At 35.6% G+C, this 22,758-nt stretch overlaps 2 protein-coding genes across 2 annotated transcripts; both read left to right on the top strand.

Annotated features, from left to right (window-relative positions):
- Window positions 1-3,634: 3,634 nt before the first annotated feature.
- Window positions 3,635-8,079, top strand: LOC121322662 (avidin-like). Its single transcript, XM_041262857.1, has 4 exons — window positions 3,635-3,903; window positions 4,599-4,803; window positions 5,097-5,211; window positions 7,792-8,079. The coding sequence occupies exons 1-4, from the start codon at window positions 3,829-3,831 to the stop codon at window positions 7,823-7,825; spliced, it is 429 nt and encodes a 142-aa protein (XP_041118791.1). The 5' UTR covers window positions 3,635-3,828; the 3' UTR covers window positions 7,826-8,079.
- Window positions 8,080-16,797: 8,718 nt separating this feature from the next.
- On the top strand, window positions 16,798-20,763 carry LOC121322671 (avidin-like). The gene is made up of 4 exons (XM_041262865.1): window positions 16,798-16,970; window positions 17,660-17,864; window positions 18,135-18,249; window positions 20,537-20,763. The coding sequence occupies exons 1-4, from the start codon at window positions 16,896-16,898 to the stop codon at window positions 20,568-20,570; spliced, it is 429 nt and encodes a 142-aa protein (XP_041118799.1). The 5' UTR covers window positions 16,798-16,895; the 3' UTR covers window positions 20,571-20,763.
- The last annotated feature ends 1,995 nt before the right edge of the window (window positions 20,764-22,758 follow it).

Below are 22,758 nucleotides of genomic sequence, written 5' to 3'. Positions count from 1 at the left end.
AGGGGTAACTCATCTCAGCCCTTATCACATCTTCACTTGTCACATCCGCACTTTAAAAAAGGATTACGTTCAACTGCTCTGTTCAAAGTTAGTTCTGTACCATGAACAACAGTTCAGGCTCTAAATGTTCTTTTCTTTTTTTTTTTAAATCGAGCATTAGTTAATCGCCAGATCAATGACATGACAGATAAACCAATCGGAACGGGGAATTTGTTTTATACTTTACTAGAATGGCGCCGGCGGTATTTAATCGAACACAGTAGAAAGTCAATAAAGGTGCGTTATTTTATTTATTTTTTATTTCCAACTGAACAATTAGCTAAAGGTATTGTGAGGGAGCCCCTTCACATGGTACCGTCTTTATAAAGTGTGCAATGCATTTGTACTATTTTAAATGTATACCCTGACACGATTGTTGTTTTTATTAAGTCAGCAGAAAGCCGTGCTCATGTTTATATTCTGTGAAAATATTTAGGCCACCAAGTTTATTTATACGGTACTACTGTATATTGATTGTATAAAAATAATAATAATAAGTCTTGAAGACAAATACAACACTTGCAGAGTGTGAGTGCACAGGGTAAAGAAAAACAAACTAATCGTTTTTATATTTATGTGCTTTATAGATATGTTATGAATATTTAAAAATATAAAAGTAAATGGTACGAAATTGTTTAGCTAGTGAAGGTAAAAGGTGTGGCTAAGTTCTATAAAAGGCACAGGTGAGTTAAAATAAAAACAACACTACTACTACAAGTGCATAATAATTCCAGAACATGATTGTTTTAATTTGTTACACAGTGAATGTTTTAAAACTAATGATGAGATATTGGTTGGATCAAAAACTCAGACTGTGAGTCCCCAGGACTGATAAAGTCTGGGAAAATAATGCAAATAATGCTGTCAAACATAATTCCCTACATTTCATATAAGGAAATATTTACAGAAACTAGGTTGTTAGAAAATTTTGGCAGTATCTAGTTATATATGGTAAAAAAAAAAAAAAAAAACAACATGTTTTATTAGTGGCCCTCAGAAGTGATGTCGGATTTCTTTTTTGCACCTCACAATTGTATCTGTCTACATTTTTTTGAATGGTGCATAGCATTAAATGGAAATGTTTATCCACTGAAAAATGTGGGCTACCATCGCTCTACCACACATAATAGTGATTTGTCCACCCCTGCAGCAGTGTCAGCACCAGTCTTACTAGTCCCAGCAGTAGCAGCACTAGTCCCAGAGTAATTTTAAGTTGATGTTTTTGCTGGGAGATTTGTTTAAAAAAATGTGTCATGAAATTTCAAACATCATCCAAGGTGGGTCACTGGGTAAAAAGAGTTAGCGATTCACATTGCTTTGCAGTTTGCATGAATAGTCTCCAGGCTTCATGAACAGGATATGCGGGGGGTAGACAAAAATTCCTAGCTATGCCCCTGCTTAATGAATATTGTGCACAATACCCTGACCGACGGCTGATGTCTCCGCGGCAGGACGAAGCAGGCCCGTCTGCCTAGCCTTCCAGTGACTATGAGTCCAGCTGTGCTGAAGCAGGAGGGGGGCGGACCTCAGACTCTGAATAATAAGTACAAGTTAGTTGTGTTCAACTATCTCTAGTTTTGTTCTGTGCATATTATTTTTCCCTGTAAATGTATGTTATAAAAGTCTGTGTAATACACTTTTATAGGCTGCGATTTCTGCGGTTTATTTGAGACCATTTTTAAATGTGTGTAGGATCTTTATCTATACGTTTAGCTCCGCTGTGACCAAACATTGTTTCATTTAGAATGTTGGTAACTGTTGGTGAATGTTGGTGAATATGATAAAGGGGTTTAGCTAAACAAAAGGGTTCTCAATGGCATAAAAAGTGTGTTTTTTTTTTTTTTAAGCATAAAGGTCGATTTCACCCATTCTCTGCTTGAATGGAAAAATAAAGATCGAAAAAACTCAATAAATTCTTTAATCAAAGTTAATAAAATGAAACGAGTGTGATATTACATGTACGGAATTAAAATATATCTTGTGACAAAGCTTTTATCTGAATACTGAATGGTAATGTAAGCCTATAGAAAATGTCTCATATTTGTCTAGAGGGGGCAGCCTGAAGGAACACAGAGCGTAATCTTTAGAGGGCCAGCAATCCCCCAAGGCCTGCCTCTCAGAGAGGGGGAAAGCCACATACACCCTTTTCCCACCTCTCCATGTCACTACCATGCCTGACAGGCAGATCTATGAGACTGCTGGCCCCTACCTGCAGTACCATACATGCGCCAGACAGTCAGTACAGGCCTCCCCTGTTACAGTTCCATATTCATAAAGCATTTTCAACCAAAATCAAAAATAACCATTGCTTATAGGGACTTGTTAAATTAGCACATGAAAGATGTATCTGACATTACAACTTCATTATGTTGCTTTCTGATGTAGGAGGAAAGAATTCACACCAGTCCGTTGTCTTTGTAGTAGGGTAAAGCTTTTATTCACGAGCCCGGGGGGGGGGGGGGGGGGGGGTTACACAAGTGGTACAACACAAAACAAGCTCACTGATCCACAGGTTAAAACTCCTTTTATATCTCATTACAATTACAAATTCAGTCCTGGCCCCCCTTCCCGTTATTGGATAATTTCTGCTGCATAGGCGTGCAGTCCCAGTTACCATCCATTGATTAGTACCATTCTGCTGCAAAGGGCTGGTCTTCACTGTCAGGATGGCCGAGCTGTTCTAGGAAGTTCTTTCTTGTCCTTGAAGTTGTCTGACCCTGTTTCTTAGTGCAGCTTGTCACATACACAATTTCCTATTCTGCTCTAAGCAGGCAACCTGTGGTTAAGCTAAAACTTCCTGTTGCTGTTAAAACTACGTCTGTGCAAACAGCAGTCAAGCACACAATATTTATCAAAATTCCATATGCACTCTTCACTACACATTAACACTTGACTGATCTAAAATCCTACTTCACATTCCAATACCACTGATTCAGGTAAATATATGCTTATATATTTAAGCCTTTCATATGCCTTGTTTTCATCAGGTTCTACTTAAATATTTACAACTGCAAATTAAATGGTTTAATTAGTTTTCCTCAAGTTAGTTTAATGCAGAAAACTAAATATAGCTTTTCTGAATTGTTAAGTAAAAATCAAGCTGAAATAAATAGCCTGCTTTTACTACTTGTTTTCAGCACACATAATTTATTTGACTGATATTAAAGTGTGGAAGGTTGTACAGCAAGCCTGGCTATTAAACAGTAATCTCTGATCAATACCTTTTTGTGGTTGTCTACTGTGAAGAGGCGTAGAGCCTGGCATTACAAAGTTATTTTTACCTCGACAGATTTCAAGGTCATCACAACTCTGTTAACTAATAATAACTAAAATTATATTTAGTTAACTGTAATAATAAATACAACTAAAATTAAACTAATAACTATAACTAGCTATAACTAAAATAAAATAAAATCAAATCATAACTAAAAAAACACTGCTGCAAAAGTCTATATCTGGTACATATAAATCTGAAGACTTGCATCGCAAATTTTCAACCACGTCATAGATCTTTCACAGTTTTGAGTACGTGTGTATTGCTGTTATATGCATTGTTGTCTGTAATATGCCTTTCAAACTGCTCATTTCTTGTAAAGCCTATTTCGTAGCCCCCAATCTCTAAGATTAGATCTAATTTTATAGGACAACCCATCCACGTGGCTTGGCTGTAATGAACAAACAAATTGCCAACGAGAAGGATATATAAACAAACAGTGGTTCTAGGAGCCTGAAGAACTTGCAAATAAAAAAAGCATTTGGTATCGAATTCCAAAAGTTTCCTTTTCAGTCATGAAAAACATAATTCTTTTCTCGACTCTTGTTTTGCTTTTTCAAGTTGCATTATATACTTGCCAAACACAAAAGGTAAGTGATTTTATTATCCTTTAAAACTATAAGTCTTAAATTGTTAATAGCAATTATACAGTGTAATGTTCTTTAAGACTAGAACCGCCACGCGGGTCACCCATACATTTTTAAACTGCTTATGGAAATGAAAGGCATACTATCGGATACAACTGAAAAGTTGTATTCATGAACACCACATCTACCATTTGCATAGCAAAAACACCATAGTTAAATGTAAAATTAAACATAATACTTTATTTTTATAATAAGCATATACAGCACTACTACAAACAGAGAAACAATATAATAAAATAAACATTTCAAAAGAAACGGATATGTATATATTGCTCTATCTGAGTGCAGCTTGCCGTATTCCAACAACGGAAGAGTAATTAACATTTTAAGCGCAAAATGGGTCACATCGACCCGCATGGCTGTTCTAGTGTTAAACATTGTGAGAGAACACATTTAGTTAAGCAAGTAAATACATCTTTATTGTCAACGTTTTATCGATGTTTTCTAAAAACACCTTCATGTGTTCAATTTATATGCACAATAACATACACTAACCTATACATAATTTTTGTTGTACAGTAACAGTACTTATGTATTCACAATATATATCCTAAAGTAATGGACAGATCTGCCCTTCAGACTGTCTGTGTATTTTGAAATGATCAATCTAAGCCTGTAAGTAATCAATGTTGTTGCAGTGTAATTTGAAAGGAAAATGGAAAAATCAACTTGGATCCACAATGAATATTTCCAAGGGACAAAACAATGGAAACTTCACTGGCTCATATTTAACTAAAGTGACAAGAGAAAAGAACGTGGAAATTAAGATATCGCCCATCTCTGGAGTTGTACATAATTCTTCTGAGCCGATATTTGCTTTCCTTGTTAAGTGGTCTTTCTCAGGTAAAGCAATACTTTTGTCCATTGCACGGTATATCAGAATCTCCTAGCACTATGAGCACTTGTATAACTCCCAGACTTCAACTTGGAACATCTCAGAATCATAAAGCTTAAATTAAAATCTAAAAACATCATGCATTGTAGAGTTAGTCAGAAAATATACTTTAATGAACATGGTATCTTGTGTTTTTGTCTATATATATATATATATATATATATATATATATATATATATATATATATATATATATATATAGATATATATATATATATGATTTTTTTTTTTTTTTTTGCAGATTCTATAACAAGCTTTATTGGCCAGTGCTTTGATGACGACAAAGGTGAACGTCTTGAAACCATTTGGCTGCTCAGAGCAAAAGCGAGCTCCAGCGAAAACTGGGCGGCAACCAGGTAATCCAAAGACAGTCAAGCTATATTTGTAAGCAAGTAACAGGAGTATAAAGCTATAACAGTACATACTTATAAATGACAGTTCTGAGTTCTTTGCTATTTTTACATAAAATTACTTATTCCACCACTTGCCTTAGCTTCATTAACACAATAACTGCATTTTGTATATTCAAATACCTCTCTCTAGAATGGCCTGGGGTAAAGAAGAATATTTGCGTCCCTTTTATTATGTGTTTCTTCGCTTGGGGGGGGGGGGTTATCAAATTTCACTAACAATAAATACTTTGTATATTGAAACTGTGTCTCCAACTTTCCTGGAGCAAAATAGGTTTTATGGGTATAGTTACGATTTTGGCACTGATTTTTAGTACATTTCACGGGTACAAAAAAAAAATTCATAGAAAGGTCACCATATAAATGTAGCTTTTATTATCTATATCTATATCTCTCGCACACACACACACAAAATCAGCATATCATTGTTTTTCTGAGTAGCAAAGTCAAATCACAGACAGGCAACGTGTTAAAGAAAGGGGGCCTCAAAAAGGTCAGAAAAAAGACCAGAAACAGATAAACCTCTCGTTTTACCTACAGTTTGCAGGAAATAAAAAAAATATATATGTTCAACGGCAGTCCTGAAGTATTTTGTTTAGCAATGTTTAGTTATAGAGAAAGTGAGCATTTATTTTCAACAGACTACTTGTAGACTACATTGTATGAAAAAAGTTAAGAAATAAAATAAGTATTTATTTTTTGAAGATGCAAGTACAATTTTTAGTTTAAAAAAATATATTATCAAGCGCTATACGTATTCAAAGATCACAACTAAGAGTTCACTATGAGGCGCCATTCAGGAAAAAAGTCATTTACTGTATCCCAAACTATACTGAAATGCTGCCGCATATATTGAATTTTATTTGCGCATGTATTTGTTTGCTGGCGTATATTGGTCATCTATTGGTTTTCTTTTGTATTTATTGGTTTCCTGAATCATCTATTGGTTTGCTGGGAGTATGTATTGGTTTACTGGGGAATCTATTAGATTGCTGGCGCATAAATTGGTTTGAAATTTCAAAGCGGGCATGATTTGCTCAGCCTCTGGCCCTGCACTTATAAGCACAATTTATTTATTTATTTATTTTTTTTCCTCAATAGAATTCAATGTAATATTTCGTGTAAATTCTTAGAAAGTATCAGGGATCTTTACTTCAGGGATATTTACTTCTCAGGTATGTACAAAATGACCACGCAGAGGAAGCATATAAACGGATCTCCCCTTAAGGACCCTTACCTTTTCTTTCGTATTGTGTTATGGCAGGAGAAAAGTTGCACATTTAATTATCATTTGGGTAGATATAATTCGATAAGGCTAGCATAAACAAAGGGATCATGCATTTCACATATGAGAGAGTTAAGTGACTTCTGAAGAATTTTTGTGACTTTTTTTTAGAGTTAGATAGGTGTACTGGTACTGTGCAATCTCTGGACTTGGCACAGTTAGAAGTTACATCAAGACACCTAGAGAGTCATAAACATATCATTTATTGTTTTGCCGAGTGAGTCTCAGCAAACGGCAAACATAATTATTGTAAACGGTCTACTAAACTCATTGTATATTGAAATTAATTCCCTTGTAGAAAGCTTTTCTGAACAGATGTATCACTTCAATCCAGAATTAGAGATTTCTGGTTGTTCACATCAGAGCTGGTCGACCACGGTACAGGATGTAGTTACTGTGTTTCTGTTTAGACAGAAGAATTCATCTTTTTATGTATTGTACTATTTTAAATGGTTTAGTAAAAAATAAAAACAAAAAAAGTTAATATTACTTTGAAGTCTATTGAGGGAAAAATAAAAATAAATTGTGCTTAAGTGCAGGGCCAGGGGCTGTCCAAATCATGTCTGCTTTTAATTTCAAACCGATGTATGCCCCAGCAAACCAATACATGTGTCAACAGATCAATACATGTGCAAACAAAATTCAATATGCGCCAGCATTTCAATATAGTTGTGGATACAATGGTGTTTCTTTTTTTGCCTCATAGTTCACTGAGCTACAAAATACAAATCTCATTTGCTGACCTACATAGCTACACAAATGCTGTGTGCTACACAACCAAACAATTTACACATACTGACATATTTGTATTTTCAGTGGATGGCACTGCTTTTTTTTTTTTTTTGCAGGAAGTAAAGGCAGTGCCTAACAATGTGTTTTTACATCAATTTCCAAGATTTCACTGACTTTTGTTTAAATTAATGATTTCCGTGACAATTTATAGGTGTGATTTGCCAAATATTTTGATTGCAAATATTTATAGATTTACAGCATTTGTAATCGTATGGCTAAAGAGGATTTGAGCAAAAAAAAAGTTATTTTTGTAGATTCCAGTATATCCTTGTGCATGCTAAACCAAATATAATTAAATATTATACATTAATAGAATAGATTTTAAATTGTTAGAACATAACATTCGTTTTACATTTAGATGCATCTAGATTCCTGTCTAATTGTTCAGTTGTAAAACTGCCCAAAGTGACTTTTGTTGACACTTTATTTTCTCTCAATCTGTAAAACAGGGTTGGCAGTGATGTGTTTCGTCGGTTGACCTAAAGAAAAGGAAATTCATCAGGAAGTTCAAAGCGATTGAAGCGGCGTTATCAAAAAAGGCTGAAATAATTTGCTCTCCCTACTTTGTAATCTTTCTTATCATGAAATTTAAGCATACTTAAATGAAATCTCTCTCTCTCTGATCTCATTTGATTTGTTTTTCCATTGTTCATTCAATTTAAAGCATTAAAATACATGTATCCTGTGTTTATTTAGTGTTATGAAATAAACAACAGTGGTAATATTCCTAGGGTGAACAAAATTAGTTTGTATATTATTTTTTGAGCACTGTCTGTACAGAAAATGTAATCATTATAATAATAATGTACAGCTTCTAAGGTGACCAATGAACTTTATTCAGTTGTGTACATTACTTCCCATAGGCCTCTACACCTCTATGAAGTTTATAGGTTTGTAATAACTGCAAAAACCATGACCCTATCTGCACTCTCGAAAGAGTTATTAGCAAGTTTTGCATTTGACCTTTAGCAGAGGTCACAGGTAAGGACATTTTTTGATAAGAGCATATGTGGGTTCCAGAATGTGTTCATAGTAACCATGACTCTGCACTCTCTAAGAATTTATAGAGCCAGTTATGCATTTTACATCAAAAGATAGGTACAGTAATGCATTAAAGGTTGTAATCATTGAGTGAAAACATTGAGTGAAATCACATCAAATGAGTGTAGTTCATTTGGAAAACCCATGGCCAGGGCACCAAGGTCTATACTTCAGCAGATGGCACCTATGTTAATATCATGTCTGATAATATTTGTCTGATCAAAAGGATGGCAGCTCCAACAGCAGGAAGCTCCCACAAACTGTGATATGGTGCAGTACATGCAGTCCAGACATTTCCTTCTCATTTTCAATGACATCTAAAAGCAACTCTACTACCCCCTGCTGTTAGTACACCATTATGCAACATACTCTTTTTTTAACTTATCCATCTACAGCAATTAGCTGATTTTTTTTCCAAACAGAGGGGGGACTGAGTTCAAATAAAACCATACCCCATTCTAATAAACAGAGAGGCACATATTTTCAGAGCATTTACTTAAGTTTTTAACACATATTTTTGAAAGATGAAAATTTAATAGAAATATATAAAACTGAGAAACAATCAACTTGAGAGTGCTTGAAAGGCATTACTTTAGTAAATGTTTAATGTCATTTTTCTAAATAGCCATTTTTTTCCTTTCAAATAATAAGTGTTAAAGACTAGAGTGAACTCTTTGAAAATATGGCCCTAAAATACCCTTATTTGGCATTGAAAAGGGCCTTTCAAAACTAAAAAGTTGCCTCTAATTCTATTATAATAAGTCTACTTTTTGACCGTTTGTCACCCTGTTTAAATTTCCCCTCAGATTGGTGTGTATACCTCAGAAATGTAAGCTGGTAACATTATCAGTAAACAACAAAAGATAGTAAATCTGGTCAAAGCATTACCACATAGTTTTGAAATTCTGAAGAAATATATATATATATATATATATATATATATATATATATATATATATATATATATATATATATATATATACACACACAGTACTGTGCAAAAGTTTTAGGCAGGTGTGACAAAATGTTGTAAAGTAAGAATGCTTTCAAAAATAGACATGTTAATAGTTTATATTTATCAATTAACAAAATACAAAGTGAGTGAACAGAAGAAAAATCTACATCAAATCAATATTTGGTGTGACCACCCTTTGCCTTCAAAACAACATCAATACTTCTGGGTACACTTCCACACAGTTTTTGAAGGAACTCGGCACGTAGGTTAGCCCAAACATCTTGGAGAATTAACCACAGTTCTTCTGTGAATTTAGGCAGCCTCAGTTGCTTCTCTCTCTTCATGTAATCCCAGAAAGACTTGATTATGTTGAGATCAGGGCTCTGTGGGGGCCATACCATCACTTCCAAGACTCCTTGTTCTTCTTTACGCTGAAGATAGTTCTTAATGACTTTCGCTGTAAGTTTAGGGTCGTTGTCATGCTGCATAATAAATTTGGGGCCAATCAGATGTCTCCCTGATGGTATTGCATGATGGATAAGTATCTGCCTGTACTTCTCAGCATTGAGGAGACCATTAATTCTGACCAAATCCCCAACTCCATTTGCAGAAATGCAGCCCCAAACTTGCAAGGAACCTCCACCATGCTTCACTGTTGACTGCAGACACTCATTCGTGTACCGCTCTCCAGCCCTTTGGCGAACAAATTGCCTTCTGTTACAGCCAAATATTTCAAATTTTGACTCATCAGTCCAGAGCACCTGCTGCCATTTTTCTGCACCCCAGTTCCTGTGTTTTCATGCATTGTTGAGTCGCTTGGCCTTGTTTCCACATTGGAGGTATGGCTTTTTGGCAGCAAGTCTTCCATGAAGGCCACTTCTGATCAGACTTCTCCAGACAGTAGATGGGTGTACCATTGTTTTCTGCCAATTCTGAGCTGATGGTACTGCTGGACATCTTCCAATTGCGAAGGGAAGTAAGCATGATGTGTCTTTCATCTGCTGCAGTAAGTTTCCTTGGCCGACCACTGCGTCTACGGTCCTCAACGTTGCCCATTTCTTTGTGCTTCTTCAAAAGAGCTTGGACAGCACATCTGGAAACTGCTGACTGCCTTGAATTTCCTGCCTGGGAGAGACCTTGCTCATGCAGTATAACTACCTTGTGTCTTGTTGCTGTGCTCAGTCTTGCCATGGTGACAGTAAACTGTCTTCAGCAACCTCACCTTGTTAGCTGAGTTTGGCTGTTCGTCATCCAGTTTTATTCCTCCTACACAGCTGTTTCTGTTTCAGTTAATGATTGTGTTTCAATCTACATATTGAACTGATGATCATTAGCACCTGTTTGGTATAATTGTTTAATCATACACCTGACTATATGCCTACAAAATCCCTGACTTTGTGCAAGTGTACCTAGAAGAATTGATGCTGTTTTGAAGGCAAAGGGTGGTCACACCAAATATGGATTTGATTTAATTTTTTCTTATGTTCACTCACTTTGCATTTAGTTAATTGATAAATATAATCTATTAACATGTCTATTTTTGAACGCATTCTTACTTTACAGTATTTTTTCACACCTGCCTAAAACTTTTGCACAGTAGTGTATATATATATATATTTATTCTTCAGAATTTCAAAACTGTGTGGTAATGCTTTGACCACATTTACTGACCAGATTGTGTAATAGTAATCTTTTTCTCAATATGGTGGTTGTGTTGCATGACTTATTACTGAGAACTGATTACAGCAAATGCTGTATGTGTTTCTTAAGGTTTATATATATATATATGCTGTATTTCCTGTTATGTGACTTTTTTTTTATAACACACTCTTGCAACATTGCCCGCAAGTACAAAACAGTTGCATTGCCCTTGTAGTGCCCCTGGATTACCAAAGAACATTGCTTGGTAGGGATACAGTAAATGTGAATGTAAGCTTTGACTAAGTATGGCTATATACCATTTTGTGTTCCTGTTAGTTTGAACCTCCTGCCATTCAATCTTTTATAGTGTTTAATATATTGTTTATTTAATTCCATGTTTACAACCCCCACAATCCCATTATGCCCATAGAGATACTTTGTTTTGTTCCTTAAAGAGTAAACAGCAGGGTTCTGAAAGATACAACGTTACAGGCCCCCATGTGCTGTTACAACTGTTTAAATAATGTACCTGTAATTTTTCTTTCCATTGTTAACATCCTGACAACATTTTACATGTATAACTTGTTACAAAGCTCTTTTCAAAATAGCCGCTCTATTGCACTGGGGTATGAGAGCTATCCTCTAATCGAAAGAGCGATTTAAAAAAAAAAAAGTTCTCTGGCTTTTCAGTTCCTTATAGGGTGACCACCCGACCTGCATTCCTAGACAAAATGCAATCTTAACATTTAACTATACCAGTGTAATATGAAAAACCGCACGGTTTACCACTTACCGCTTTCCGCTTCCACTCCCGGTGTAATCAGACCTTTAAGGTCGAAGTCACAGCACTGATAGTGATACATCGGTATGGCAAAGTGCCCACCCCTTGGTATTTATTTATGGATGTTTTCATTTTGTATTATTATTATTATTATTATTATTATTATTATTATTATTATTATTATTATTATTGTTCATGTGCAGATGGACGAAAGCCGTCCAACATTGTTATTTATTATTTGAGATGACGTTTGCATTTGTGTTATGTTTATTTTTTTAAAAAAATCATGTGCAGACGGTCACCTGTATAAAAACCGCTCAGAGGAGAGTCGTGAGGAAAGTGTCATAGGCGAGACGTGACTAAGTTTGTGAATCAGAAATAACAATTGCTAGATGTGCTGGTGTATTAACCAGCACAATACTTGTTAGAGTTTTGTTTTTTTGTTTGTTTGTTTGGCCAATGTGCCCTTTTTTTTGTGCCTAATTGTTTGTTTAAATCTTTTATTTTTCATTCAATTAAAATACGAGTTTGCTGTTTGCCCATACTATCTTTCTTTGTTTTGTGTTGCTTCTTCCTGGTCTGTGACGTCACCACAGCTACATACTGCAAACACTCTTTTACATATGGTGGCCTGCTTGGGAAAAACAAAAACGACTCCAGGAGCCTGACCAGGAAGGAGTGAAGTGCAGTTTTTTTTATTATTATTATTTTTGAAAAAATTAAGGTGGGGAGAAGGAGCAGGAAGAGAATGGGGAGAGGAAAGCTGCAACAGCAACCGTAGCATCAGCAGGAGGAGGTCGGGATGACGGCTGAGATGCCTTTGTGAGGAACCTGACGGTGGAGTTGTGCAGGGCGTATGGGCACACGTTGGCCATCTGTCCAACGCAGTATGAAGAGGAGGAACTAGCACCTGAGTGGGAGGAGCCTGTGCATCCAGCGCTCAGAAGGGGGGAGCCCATGCATCCAGCGCCAAAAAGGGAGGAGCCCATGCATCCAGCGCCCAGAAGGGGAGAGCCCATGTGGCCACAGCCAAGAAGAGGAGTACCACAGGTCCAGAACCTATGTCTCCAGCAGTGGAGGAAGGGTGCCTGCTGTTCCTGCATCAGCCAGCAGAGGATGTATGCCTGCTGCCTCCAACACCTCCACTGGCAAGAGCAGAGCAGGAGGAGCTGCCTCTGCCTCCACCACCTCCATCGGCAAGAGCAGAGCAGGATGCCTTCAAGTCGCCGCCCAGGGATGACTGCACGTCACCGCCCGGGGATGTCTGCCTCACTCCACTCACAATTGGCATTATTATTTATTATTTGAGATGACGTCGATGGTGACCATGTATAAAACCCAACAGCTTTCTGCACGAGAGTCGTGCTAGATGTGCTGTTGTATTAACCAGCACGATACTTGTTAGTGGTTTTTTTTGTTTGTTTGTTTGGCCAACGTGGTCTTTTTTTGTGTCTTTTTGTTTGTTGAAATCTTTTATTTTTCATTCAATTAAAATGTGAGTGCAGCAGCGCTGTTTGCCCATACTATCCTTCTTTGTTTTGTGTTGCTTCTTCCTGGTCCATGACGTTACCGCAGGTACGCATTGCAACGGTAAAGGAGTTTTTAAATATTAAACCTACAGTATCAGATGTGTAAATAGATATAAATAGAAGATTTATCTTCCAGCAGGACAATGACCCCAAACATACAGCCAAAGCCACATGGAATGGCTTAAAAACAAAAAGGTCAATGTCCTGGAGTGGCCCAGTCAAAGCCCGGACCTCAATCCAATTGAGAATATGTGGAAAGAGTTGAAAATTGCTGTTCACCAAAGGTCCCCATCCAACTTGACGGAGCTTGAGAGCAATTATGTCCAATATAGACTCATGGCTGTAATTGCTGCCAAAGGTGCCTCTACCAAATATTGACTCAAGAGAGTGAATACTTATGCAATCAATTCTGTTTTGTATTTGTAATTAATTTAGAACAATTTATAGATTTTATTTTTCACTTTGACATTATTTTTGTGTTGATCAGTGACAAAAACTCCTAATTAAATCCATTTTGATTCCATGTTGTAACACAATAAAATGTTTACAAGTCCAAGGGGGGGGGAGCCACTGTACTTCTAACTCGGGATCCTTTTAGATCAAGTCTTAATATTTATTTCAAATAAGATACATGACTGCCAATCCATTTAAACTATACATTTGTTTAGCTCCCAGAAATACAGAAGCAGTTATAAGACTTTAAATTGTTGATTCAAGTATGTTTTTCCTTTTTTTACTGAGCTCAGCAGCTTTCTCCAGGAAGTTAGCTACTGAGGACTGACACGTAAATCAAAGAGTTGCCTAACTATGATAAGGACCTGCCACAAGTCGGGTCAGCCTGACCTTTCTCTGCATGCTTTTACACAGACTGTACATACCTTATATTTTCTACTGAGTGTGCAGGCCTATTTGAAACAGAGTACATACAGAGTTACTACGATTACTGACAGGGTTTTCACTTGATACCTGCAAGACACTTGTACACGTTTGGCAGAAACATCCTCGTCACATTCTAGCTTACTCAAATGAGCCCATGTCACTGGTAGGGTGACTACCTTTTCAAAATGGAAAAACGGGACATTTCTTATGCTGTGGTATGCATAATTTTTTGCCCTCGAAGAGCGCGTGGGGTGGGGTGGGGGGGGAGCGGGGACTCAGGGGTAATGATTACTTGTAGTGATTGTGAGAGTAAAATGATTAGAAATGGAACCAGCATAACAGATTTGTGAGCTAGTTTTCCTTTTAAGTCTGTATTTCAAATAGGTTTATTTGTAGCTTTGGACTATTTGGCTGTCACTGTAGTTGATGTTCTGTCACGATGGCAGCGCGCTGTGTTTATTCATTTTTGAAAAGGGAACTCAGGAAAGAACAGAATGCAGCACTCTGACTGAAACACTTTACAGCATGTTGATGCAGAGTCGCTATCGGCATGAGATGAGATGTCGGTGTGGTTCAGTTGTGTGTACCATGTGAAAGATTTCTGGGGCGTGCCTGGATATATACATACTTTTTTTTATTGTTTTAACTGGCGAGCGAACGAGTGTAAGGTATTTCAAAATAATGTAGCAGGGGAGGTACTATGATGTGCTATAAACAGATATGCTATGGTTTGACTGTGATGCTAAACTGTAAGATTGCACTGTGTCTACGAATTTGGAACAAATGCCGTCCTGCAGGCATTAAACCCGGCACCGGGACCTGATCCTTACATTTCGGGACTGTCCCACCCAATTAGGGATGGGTGGTCACCTTAGTCACTGAATGACCACTTTCACAACCCACACATTCAATTCTTTTTACATCCCGTGTGTCTACATTCAAGTGTGAAAATGACATCCCTTCAGGACTATTACATTCAAACAGAATTCGGCAGTGTCTGACTAAGTGACCTGATCAGGGGTAACTCATCTCAGCCCTTATCACATCTTCACTTGTCACATCCGCACTTTAAAAAAGGATTACGTTCAACTGCTCTGTTCAAAGTTAGTTCTGTACCATGAACAACAGTTCAGGCTCTAAATGTTCTTTTCTTTTTTTTTTTTTAAATCGAGCATTAGTTAATCGCCAGATCAATGACATGACAGATAAACCAATCGGAACGGGGAATTTGTTTTATACTTTACTAGAATGGCGCCGGCGGTATTTAATCGAACACAGTAGAAAGTCAATAAAGGTGCGTTATTTTATTTATTTTTTATTTCCAACTGAACAATTAGCTAAAGGTATTGTGAGGGAGCCCCTTTACATGGTACCGTCTTTATAAAGTGTGCAATGCATTTGTACTATTTTAAATGTATACCCTGACATGATTGTTGTTTTTATTAAGTCAGCAGAAAGCCGTGCTCATGTTTATATTCTGTGTAAATATTTAGGCCACCAAGTTTATTTATACGGTACTACTGTATATTGATTGTATAAAAATAATAATAATAAGTCTTGAAGACAAATACAACACTTGCAGAGTGTGAGTGCACAGAGTAAAGAAAAACAAACTAATCGTTTTTATATTCATGTGCTTTATAGATATGTTATGAATATTTAAAAATATAAAAGTAAATGGTACGAAATTGTTTAGCTAGTGAAGGTAAAAGGTGTAGCTAAGTTCTATAAAAGGCACAGGTGAGTTAAAATAAAAACAACACTACTACTACAAGTGCATAATAATTCCAGAACATGATTGTTTTAATTTGTTACACAGTGAATGTTTTAAAACTAATGATGAGATATTGGTTGGATCAAAAACTCAGACTGTGACTATAAATTGCTTATATATTTAAGCCTTCCATATGCCTTGTTTTCATCAGGTTCTACTTAAATATTTACAACTGCAAATTAAATGGTTTAATTAGTTTTCCTCAAGTTAGTTTAATGCAGAAAACTAAATATAGCTTTTCTGAATTGTTAAGTAAAAATCAAGCTGAAATAAATAGCCTGCTTTTACTACTTGTTTTCAGCACACATAATTTATTTGACTGATATTAAAGTGTGGAAGGTTGTACAGCAAGCCTGGCTATTAAACAGTAATCTCTGATCAATACCTTTTTGTGGTTGTCTACTGTGAAGAGGCGTAGAGCCTGGCATTACAAAGTTATTTTTACCTCGACAGATTTCAAGGTCATCACAACTCTGTTAACTAATAATAACTAAAATTATATTTAGTTAACTGTAATAATAAATACAACTAAAATTAAACTAATAACTATAACTAGCTATAACTAAAATAAAATAAAATAAAATCATAACTAAAAAAACACTGCTGCAAAAGTCTATATCTGGTACATATAAATCTGAAGACTTGCATCGCAAATTTTCAACCACGTCATAGATCTTTCACAGTTTTGAGTACGTGTGTATTGCTGTTATATGCATTGTTGTCTGTAATATGCCTTTCAAACTGCTCATTTCTTGTAAAGCCTATTTCGTAGCCCCCAATCTCTAAGATTAGATCTAATTTTATAGGACAACCCATCCACGTGGCTTGGCTGTAATGAATAAACAAATTGCCAACGAGAAGGATATATAAACAAACAGTGGTTCTAGGAGCCTGAAGAACTTGCAAATAAAAAAAGCATTTGGTATCGAATTCCAAAAGTTTCCTTTTCAGTCATGAAAAACATAATTCTTTTCTCGACTCTTGTTTTGCTTTTTCAAGTTGCATTATATACTTGCCAAACACAAAAGGTAAGTGATTTTATTATCCTTTAAAACTATAAGTCTTAAATTGGTAATAGCAATTATACAGTGTAATGTTCTTTAAGACTAGAACCGCCACGCGGGTCACCCATACATTTTTAAACTGCTTATGGAAATGAAAGGCATACTATCGGATACAACTGAAAAGTTGTATTCATGAACATATCATCTACCATTTGCAACGCAAAAACACCTTAGTTAAATGTAAAATTAAACATAATACTTTATTTTTATAATGAGCATATACAGCACTACTACAAACAGAGAAACAATATAATAAAATAAACATTTCAAAAGAAACGGATATGTATATTGCTCTGAGTGCAGCTTGCCGTATTCCAACAACGGAAGAGTAATTAACATTTTAAGCGCAAAATGGGTCACATCGACCCGCATGGCTGTTCTAGTGTTAAACATTGTGAGAGAACACATTTAGTTAAGCAAGTAAATACATCTTTATTGTCAACGTTTTATCGATGTTTTCTAAAAACACCTTCATGTGTTCAATTTATATGCACAATAACATACACTAACCTATACATAATTTTTGTTGTACAGTAACAGTACTTATGTATTCACAATATATATCCTAAAGTAATGGACAGATCTGCCCTTCAGACTGTCTGTGTATTTTGAAATGATCAATCTAAGCCTGTAAGTAATCAATGTTGTTGCAGTGTAATTTGAAAGGAAAATGGAAAAATCAACTTGGATCCACAATGAATATTTCCAAGGGACAAAACGATGGATACTTCACTGGCTCATATTTAACTACAGTGACAAGAGAAAAGAACGTGGAAATTAAGATATCGCCCATCTCTGGAGTTGTACATAATTCTTCTGAGCCGATATTTGCTTTCCTTGTTAAGTGGTCTTTCTCAGGTAAAGCAATACTTTTGTCCATTGCACAGTATATCAGAAACTCCTAGCACTATGAGCACTTGTATAACTCCCAGACTTCAACTTGGAACATCTCAGAATCATAAAGCTTAAATTAAAATCTAAAAACATCATGCATTGTAGAGTTAGTCAGAAAATATACTTTAATGAACATGGTATCTTGTGTTTTTGTCTATATATATATATATATATATATATATATATATATATATATATATATATATATATATGATTTTTTTTTTTTTTTTGCAGATTCTATAACAAGCTTTATTGGCCAGTGCTTTGATGACGACAAAGGTGAACGTCTTGAAACCATGTGGCTGCTCAGAGCAAAAGCGAGCTCCAGCGAAAACTGGGCGGCAACCAGGTAATCCAAAGACAGTCAAGCTATATTTGTAAGCAAGTAACAGGAGTATAAAGCTATAACAGTACATACTTATAAATGACGGTTCTGAGTTCTTTGCTATTTTTACATAAAATTACTTATTCCACCACTTGCCTTAGCTTCATTAACACAATAACTGCATTTTGTATATTCAAATACCTCTCTCTAGAATGGCCTGGGGTAAAGAAGAATATTTGCGTCCCTTTTATTATGTGTTTCTTCGCTTGGGGGGGGGGGGTTTATCAAATTTCACTAACAATAAATACTTTGTATATTGAAACTGTGTCTCCAACTTTCCTGGAGCAAAATAGGTTTTATGGGTATAGTTACGATTTTGGCACTGATTTTTAGTACATTTCACAGGTACAAAAAAAAAAATTCATAGAAAGGTCACCATATAAATGTAGCTTTTATTATCTATATCTATATCTCTCGCACACACACACACAAAATCAGCATATCATTGTTTTTCTGAGTAGCAAAGTCAAATCAAGACAGGCATACGTGTTAAAGAAAGGGGGCCTCAAAAAGGTCAGAAAAAAGACCAGAAACAGGAAAAAAGTCATTTACTGTATCCCAAACTATACTGAAATGCTGCCGCATATATTGAATTTTATTTGCGCATGTATTTGTTTGCTGGCGTATATTGGTCATCTATTGGTTTTCTTTTGTATTTATTGGTTTCCTGAATCATCTATTGGTTTGCTGGGAGTATGTATTGGTTTACTGGGGAATCTATTAGATTGCTGGCGCATAAATTGGTTTGAAATTTCAAAGCGGGCATGATTTGCTCAGCCTCTGGCCCTGCACTTATAAGCACAATTTAATTTATTTATTTATTTATTTTTTTTCCTCAATAGAATTCAATGTAATATTTCGTGTAAATTCTTAGAAAGTATCAGGGATCTTTACTTCTCAGGTATGTACAAAATGACCACGCAGAGGAAGCATATAAACGGATCTCCCCTTAAGGACCCTTACCTTTTCTTTCGTATTGTGTTATGGCAGGAGAAAAGTTGCACATTTAATTATCATTTGGGTAGATATAATTCGATAAGGCTAGCATAAACAAAGGGATCATGCATTTCACATATGAGAGAGTTAAGTGACTTCTGAAGAATTTTTGTGACTTTTTTTTAGAGTTAGATAGGTGTACTGGTACTGTGCAATCTCTGGACTTGGCACAGTTAGAAGTTACATCAAGACACCTAGAGAGTCATAAACATATCATCTGTTGTTTTGCCGAGTGAGTCTCAGCAAACGGCAAACATAATTATTGTAAACGGTCTACTAAACTCATTGTATATTGAAATTAATTCCCTTGTAGAAAGCTTTTCTGAACAGATGTATCACTTCAATCCAGAATTAGAGATTTCTGGTTGTTCACATCAGAGCTGGTCGACCACGGTACAGGATGTAGTTACTGTGTTTCTGTTTAGACAGAAGAATTCATCTTTTTATGTATTGTACTATTTTAAATGGTTTAGTAAAAAATAAAAACAAAAAAAGTTAATATTACTTTGAAGTCTATTGAGGGAAAAATAAAAATAAATTGTGCTTAAGTGCAGGGCCAGGGGCTGTCCAAATCATGTCTGCTTTTAATTTCAAACCGATGTATGCCCCAGCAAACCAATACATGTGTCAACAGATCAATACATGTGCAAACAAAATTCAATATGCGCCAGCATTTCAATATAGTTGTGGATACAATGGTGTTTCTTTTTTTGCCTCATAGTTCACTGAGCTACAAAATACAAATCTCATTTGCTGACCTACATAGCTACACAAATGCTGTGTGCTACACAACCAAACAATTTACACATACTGACATATTTGTATTTTCAGTGGATGGCACTGCTTTTTTTTTTTTTGCAGGAAGTAAAGGCAGTGCCTAACAATGTGTTTTTACATCAATTTCCAAGATTTCACTGACTTTTGTTTAAATTAATGATTTCCGTGACAATTTATAGGTGTGATTTGCCAAATATTTTGATTGCAAATATTTATGGATTTACAGCATTTGTAATTGTATGGCTAAAGAGGATTTGAGCAAAAAAAAAAGTTATTTTTGTAGATTCCAGTATATCCTTGTGCATGCTAAACCAAATATAATTAAATATTATACATTAATAGAATAGATTTTAAATTGTTAGAACATAACATTCGTTTTACATTTAGATGCATCTAGATTCCTGTCTAATTGTTCAGTTGTAAAACTGCCCAAAGTGACTTTTGTTGACACTTTATTTTCTCTCAATCTGTAAAACAGGGTTGGCAGTGATGTGTTTCGTCGGTTGACCTAAAGAAAAGGAAATTCATCAGGAAGTTCAAAGCGATTGAAGCGGCGTTATCAAAAAAGGCTGAAATAATTTGCTCTCCCTACTTTGTAATCTTTCTTATCATGAAATTTAAGCATACTTAAATGAAATCTCTCGCTCTCTGATCTCATTTGATTTGTTTTTCCATTGTTCATTAAATTTAAAGCATTAAAATACATGTATCCTGTGTTTATTTAGTGTTATGAAATAAACAACAGTGGTAATATTCCTAGGGTGAACAAAATTAGTTTGTATATTATTTTTTGAGCACTGTCTGTACAGAAAATGTAATCATTATAATAATAATGTACAGCTTCTAAGGTGACCAATGAACTTTATTCAGTTGTGTACATTACTTCCCATAGGCCTCTACACCTCTATGAAGTTTATAGGTTTGTAATAACTGCAAAAACCATGACCCTATCTGCACTCTCGAAAGAGTTATTAGCAAGTTTTGCATTTGACCTTTAGCAGAGGTCACAGGTAAGGACATTTTTTGATAAGAGCATATGTGGGTTCCAGAATGTGTTCATAGTAACCATGACTCTGCACTCTCTAAGAATTTATAGAGCCAGTTATGCATTTTACATCAAAAGATAGGTACAGTAATGCATTAAAGGTTGTAATCATTGAGTGAAAACATTGAGTGAAATCACATCAAATGAGTGTAGTTCATTTGGAAAACCCATGGCCAGGGCACCAAGGTCTATACTTCAGCAGATGGCACCTATGTTAATATCATGTCTGATAATATTTGTCTGATCAAAAGGATGGCAGCTCCAACAGCAGGAAGCTCCCACAAACTGTGATATGGTGCAGTACATGCAGTCCAGACATTTCCTTCTCATTTTCAATGACATGTAAAAGCAACTCTACTACCCCCTGCTGTTAGTACACCATTATGCAACATACTCTTTTTTTAACTTATCCATCTACAGCAATTAGCTGATTTTTTTTCCAAACAGAGGGGGGACTGAGTTCAAATAAAACCATACCCCATTCTAATAAACAGAGAGGCACATATTTTCAGAGCATTTACTTAAGTTTTTAACACATATTTTTGAAAGATGAAAATTTAATAGAAATATATAAAACTGAGAAACAATCAACTTGAGAGTGCTTGAAAGGCATTACTTTAGTAAATGTTTAATGTCATTTTTCTAAATAGCCATTTTTTTCCTTTCAAATAATAAGTGTTAAAGACTAGAGTGAACTCTTTGAAAATATGGCCCTAAAATACCCTTATTTGGCATTGAAAAGGGCCTTTCAAAACTAAAAAGTTGCCTCTAATTCTATTATAATAAGTCTACTTTTTGACCGTTTGTCACCCTGTTTAAATTTCCCCTCAGATTGGTGTGTATACCTCAGAAATGTAAGCTGGTAACATTATCAGTAAACAACAAAAGATAGTAAATCTGGTCAAAGCATTACCACATAGTTTTGAATATATATAGTATAGATAATATATATATATATATTACCTATATAAACATATATATATATATATATATATATATATATATATATATATAATATATATATATATATATATACACACACAGTACTGTGCAAAAGTTTTAGGCAGGTGTGAAAAAATGTTGTAAAGTAAGAATGCTTTCAAAAATAGACATGTTAATAGTTTATATTTATCAATTAACAAAATGCAAAGTGAGTGAACAGAAGAAAAATCTACATCAAATCAATATTTGGTGTGACCACCCTTTGCCTTCAAAACAGCATCAATTCTTCTAGGTACACTTGCACACAGTTTTTGAAGGAACTCGGCAGGTAGGTTGGCCCAAACATCTTGGAGAATTAACCACAGTTCTTCTGTGGATTTAGGCAGCCTCAGTTGCTTCTCTCTCTTCATGTAATCCCAGACAGACTCGATGATGTTGAGATCAGGGCTCTGTGGGGGCCATACCATCACTTCCAGGACTCCTTGTTCTTCTTTACGCTGAAGATAGTTCTTAATGACTTTCGCTGTATGTTTGGGGTCGTTGTCATGCTGCAGAATAAATTTGGGGCCAATCAGATGTCTCCCTGATGGTATTGCATGATGGATAAGTATCTGCCTGTACTTCTCAGCATTGAGGAGACCATTAATTCTGACCAAATCCCCAACTCCATTTGCAGAAATGCAGCCCCAAACTTGCAAGGAACCTCCACCATG

Source organism: Polyodon spathula, chromosome 11, assembly GCF_017654505.1.
Source record: "Polyodon spathula isolate WHYD16114869_AA chromosome 11, ASM1765450v1, whole genome shotgun sequence".
In the NCBI taxonomy this organism is placed as follows: domain Eukaryota; kingdom Metazoa; phylum Chordata; class Actinopteri; order Acipenseriformes; family Polyodontidae; genus Polyodon; species Polyodon spathula.
This window is presented reverse-complemented; position numbering and strand designations above follow the sequence as displayed.

Bases quoted from the DNA above. Each gene is read 5' to 3' on its own strand.
- LOC121322671 (XM_041262865.1), top strand. From the start codon at position 16,896: ATGAAAAACATAATTCTTTTCTCGACTCTTGTTTTGCTTTTTCAAGTT. The intron at 17,865-18,134 runs GTAAAGCAATAC...TTTTTTTTGCAG, and splicing joins TGTTAAGTGGTCTTTCTCAG to ATTCTATAACAAGCTTTATT. The intron at 18,250-20,536 runs GTAATCCAAAGA...TCTGTAAAACAG, and splicing joins GAAAACTGGGCGGCAACCAG to GGTTGGCAGTGATGTGTTTC.
- LOC121322662 (XM_041262857.1), top strand. From the start codon at position 3,829: ATGAAAAACATAATTCTTTTCTCGACTCTTGTTTTGCTTTTTCAAGTT. The intron at 3,904-4,598 runs GTAAGTGATTTT...ATGTTGTTGCAG, and splicing joins ATACTTGCCAAACACAAAAG to TGTAATTTGAAAGGAAAATG. The intron at 5,212-7,791 runs GTAATCCAAAGA...TCTGTAAAACAG, and splicing joins GAAAACTGGGCGGCAACCAG to GGTTGGCAGTGATGTGTTTC.